This window comes from Megalobrama amblycephala, linkage group LG10, assembly GCF_018812025.1.
Source record: "Megalobrama amblycephala isolate DHTTF-2021 linkage group LG10, ASM1881202v1, whole genome shotgun sequence".
Classification (NCBI taxonomy): Eukaryota; Metazoa; Chordata; class Actinopteri; order Cypriniformes; family Xenocyprididae; genus Megalobrama; species Megalobrama amblycephala.
Window position 1 is genome coordinate 37,972,870 of NC_063053.1, and position 3,980 is coordinate 37,976,849.

Genomic DNA, 3,980 nt, shown 5'->3' on the forward strand with positions numbered 1-3,980 from the left:
CCGCTGACCCAATGAGCATTTTGCTGTCCCTTGGTCATGCTTTAACTTTGCAATTTCTAGTATTGCATTAGTATTGCGTCCTTCTCATGAGTATTTAATAATTTTTGACTTTTCAGTCTGAGTTAAATCTCTTTTTTGGCTCATTTTGCCTGTAAAAGAAAACCTGCCTAATAATTCTGCACACCTGAATATAAGGCATTTTTCATTTCCAGCCTTCATGAACAATTATATATCACTTATAAATGATTAAAAACAATATTAATAGTAGTTATTAAGATTGATGTGGATTGGAATTGGTAAAATGTGCTTGGAAAAAAAAATATGATCAGAAAATCAACTTGCCTAATAATTCTGTACACAGTGTATAGATCAGATTAGATCTGAGAGGTCTATGAATATTGAACTAGTGGGTAGTCTGATAGCTGAATATTCAAACATCATGGTAAAATGAGGTGGTCGCTGAGCTTCCGTGGGTATAAAACTGAGGCATTCTCACACAGAGTCTGCTCTCCAGGATAGATCTATCATGGAAATGTCTAACTGGGGAGTACCAAACGCAGATAATCAAGCCTTCCAATATTGCTTTCCAAACAACAATTTGTCTTGTACCAGAAGTATCCGACCTGAAGCAGAGTACATTGCTGTGTACATTTTCGTTGCTGTAACATCAGTGTTCACCGTGTTTCTGAACCTGTTGGTGATCATCTCCATCGCGCACTTCAAGCAGCTCCACACTCCCACCAATGTGCTGATCTTCTCTCTGGCAGTGGCTGATCTGATTGCAGGACTGATTCTCATGCCAGTGCAGGGAATGAAACTGATTGAGCCATGCTGGTACTTTGGAGAAATATTTTGCTCTATATTTCCTCTTATTCTTTATGTGGTTGTTGTGGCATCTCTTGGTACTTTGATTATTATATCTGTGGATCGATTCATTGCTGTGAATGACCCTTTGCGATATCCAATGAAGGTCAATAATAACAGAGCTGTTGTTTCTGTTGTTGTAAACTGGTTATTCTCCTTCATATATAATTTTTATCTGTTGTATGAGTTTTTACTGTATCCAGAGAGGAACCACACGTGTATTGGAGAATGCATACTTTCTTTTAATTTGGAAAATATAATACTAGATGCTTTTGTTTGTTTAGTGGTACCTTGCTGTATAATTGTTCCTTTATATGTGAAAATCTGCTTTGTAGCAAACTATCAAGCAAAGCATTTAAATTCAGTCACAGACAAAAATGCCAGATCAGAAAAAAAGGCTGCAAGAACCTTAGGGATTGTAGTACTGGTTTATCTTCTTTTTTGGACGCCATACTATTTATATTCTCTTTCTGGTGGGCATGATGAAAATGACGCTCTTATAATTAAAGTAATGGATTGGATTGTGTGCATGAATTCCTGTATGAACCCACTTATATATGCAATGTTTTATCGATGGTTCAGACTGTCAGCAAAATACATTTTGACACTGAAAATATTTGAACCTTCATCTGCATACTTAAATCTGTTCCCAGAAGAGAAATGATCACTTACACTCTCATGCAAAAGTAAATGAAATAATGTGTCTTCAATTGAAATAAAACCTCTTTATAGAACATTAGATGGCATGTAACAGCTGTTTTTTATTTTATTTATTTATTTATTTTAAATATGGTGTCTAACATGTATATTGTGATCATATTTGTGAGTGACACTATCTGCTCCATTTTCTCTGTCTGAACAAAATAACAGCAAAACTGTAGTAATGCTGCTTAGAAGATAGATGTAAAAAGAACATTTAATATTTGTCACACTAAAGTAGTTATTACATAGATAATCTTTAGTTTAAATTAAAGAAATCTTCTTTATTAGAAGAAAGCAAGGTACAATATATTTTGATGCATGGCCATTGTAACTGCACTTAAAACAATTAAGACAAATGTCTTAAATGATTGATGATGGAAAAGAGTGATGTTTAATCATTATAATGACAATTATTATTAAGTTCCTGATTTCTGCCTGTTTTTTGCCTTATAAAAAAGAATGAACCAATTTCTACAGTGTGTTAAGCATTTACATTAAAAAGGCATTTACTTCACCAAAGTTTACAATATTATAATAAGTTTACAAGTATATATATATATATATATATATATATATATATATATATATATAGTAATAATATTTTCATTATAATAATTATAATTTATTTTCATTTTATAAATTTAGGAGGGGAAAGATGTTGTGATTCATTAAGGCTAACAGCTCTCAGTGATGTGCCGGGTCCTCACAATAGAAGCAGCACTGACTGACACTTTTTGCAGGAATAAGAGGGAACCCAGTGTGCCTATTTAGGACGTATGGTATATTTAATCTGCTCCACATTAAAAACCACCAAAATGAAGAAAAAAAGGCTTGGCCACCAAGAGAGACAGGAGTGTGCAATTTTGCTCCTGGAGGGCCACTGTCCTGAAGAGCGTCAAACACACCTGAGCCTGCTGTTCAGGATTACTATAAACTTACAGGCAGGTGTGCTGGAGCAAGTTGGAGCTAAATTCTGTGGGCCATATAAATGTATGAGGTGACAAGAGAGGCCTTTCACCCCACTCTCAGGGTAAAAGACAACCAGTATTGATACTTTTGACAAAGTAATGAGTTTTGCATAATACAATCTACACTAATACTAAAACAACCACTTCAGCAAAGTTATTAAAAAATATATTTGATCAAATTAGTCCAGAATTATTTTGTGTAGCTGCCCATGATCACATCAGGGACCAGCTAAATTTAAAGCTAAAATGCATAGTGAAACGCTGTGAGTTTTTGCACTCTCAGAAAAAAAAATACAATAGCCTTTCAAAAAGTTACTAATACAATTTAGGTACTAATATGTACAATTTAGGTACCAATATATACCTTTGTGGTAGTAAATATGCATGTTTTAGGGGCAAAGAAGGTACAAAGAAGTGCCCTTTAAAAGGGTATCACCCCAGTGACAGCTTGTGTTAATAATTAGCAATAATTAATTAATTAATTAAAAAAAAAAAAAAAAAACAGAAACTGGAGGTCCCAACCACCATTAACAATGTCATCCATGACCAGCCCACATCACCTGACCTTGACACAGGCTCCAATTCTCACTGGCTATGTTTACATGCACACTTTTTTGCTTCAGTCTGATGAATCCAATTAACTGATGAATCCAAACATATTGTTTACATGAATACTAAATAAAGTGATTAGGTTGATGTGCGCATTTATATGTCACAATCGGAATTGATTTTTTGACATGCGCACACTGCATGAATATGCAGTTCCCTTTCAAGGGAACTTGCGCTGTGTCAGTCACTATAGGAACGCCTCTGTGTGATTGCGTTGTGAAGCGCGTATGATATCAGTCTAATAGGGTGACGGAATGTCATAGGCGGGTGACGTCACTGACCAGGAACTATAAAGCCTACCCGAAAACACACTCATTCAGCTTCTGTGTCTTCAGCAAGCGCTACATTCTTCATGAGGCTATCTCTCCCCTCAGTCTGTATCGTCCCTTAAAGCCCCAACTCTGCCCACCAAGCCACTTAATATTACATCCTCACTGGTGGGCAAAGTATCTCTGCGGCTGCTGAGCGGGAGCAGCTGAGACCGAGTTTGAACTCCACACACAGACAACACCAGACAGAGTGTTGCTATCTGTACTCCCCCTCCAAGGAGCTGGGAGGCGGGGCAACGCTCGCAGGCGAAGTCCTCGAAGGGCAAGACGGATTTGAGGACCATCATTGCTGCTAAGAGCTTCGTCAAAGAAACCTGACGCCAGAGGTATCAGGATACTGAGGGTGGTCCACTCCGAAGCCAGACGGCGTTCACCTCATTATACGGTGCCTGTCTGCCTTTCGGTGCCCTCAGGGGGGGGGCGCTTTGCCAACCCCGCCGCAATGCCGGGGCGCAGTATTTCCCCTGCGGGTCACCCAAGGGTAGTCAAGCCAATTGTTCCCTGCCGG

General features: G+C 37.8%; 1 protein-coding gene across 1 annotated transcript; it reads left to right on the forward strand.

Moving 5' to 3' along the window:
- The first annotated feature begins 479 nt into the window (after positions 1-479).
- On the forward strand, positions 480-2,043 carry LOC125277669 (trace amine-associated receptor 13c-like). The gene has a single exon (XM_048206132.1). It carries the CDS (start codon positions 527-529, stop codon positions 1,526-1,528), a length of 1,002 nt encoding a protein of 333 aa, XP_048062089.1. The 5' UTR covers positions 480-526; the 3' UTR covers positions 1,529-2,043.
- The last annotated feature ends 1,937 nt before the right edge of the window (positions 2,044-3,980 follow it).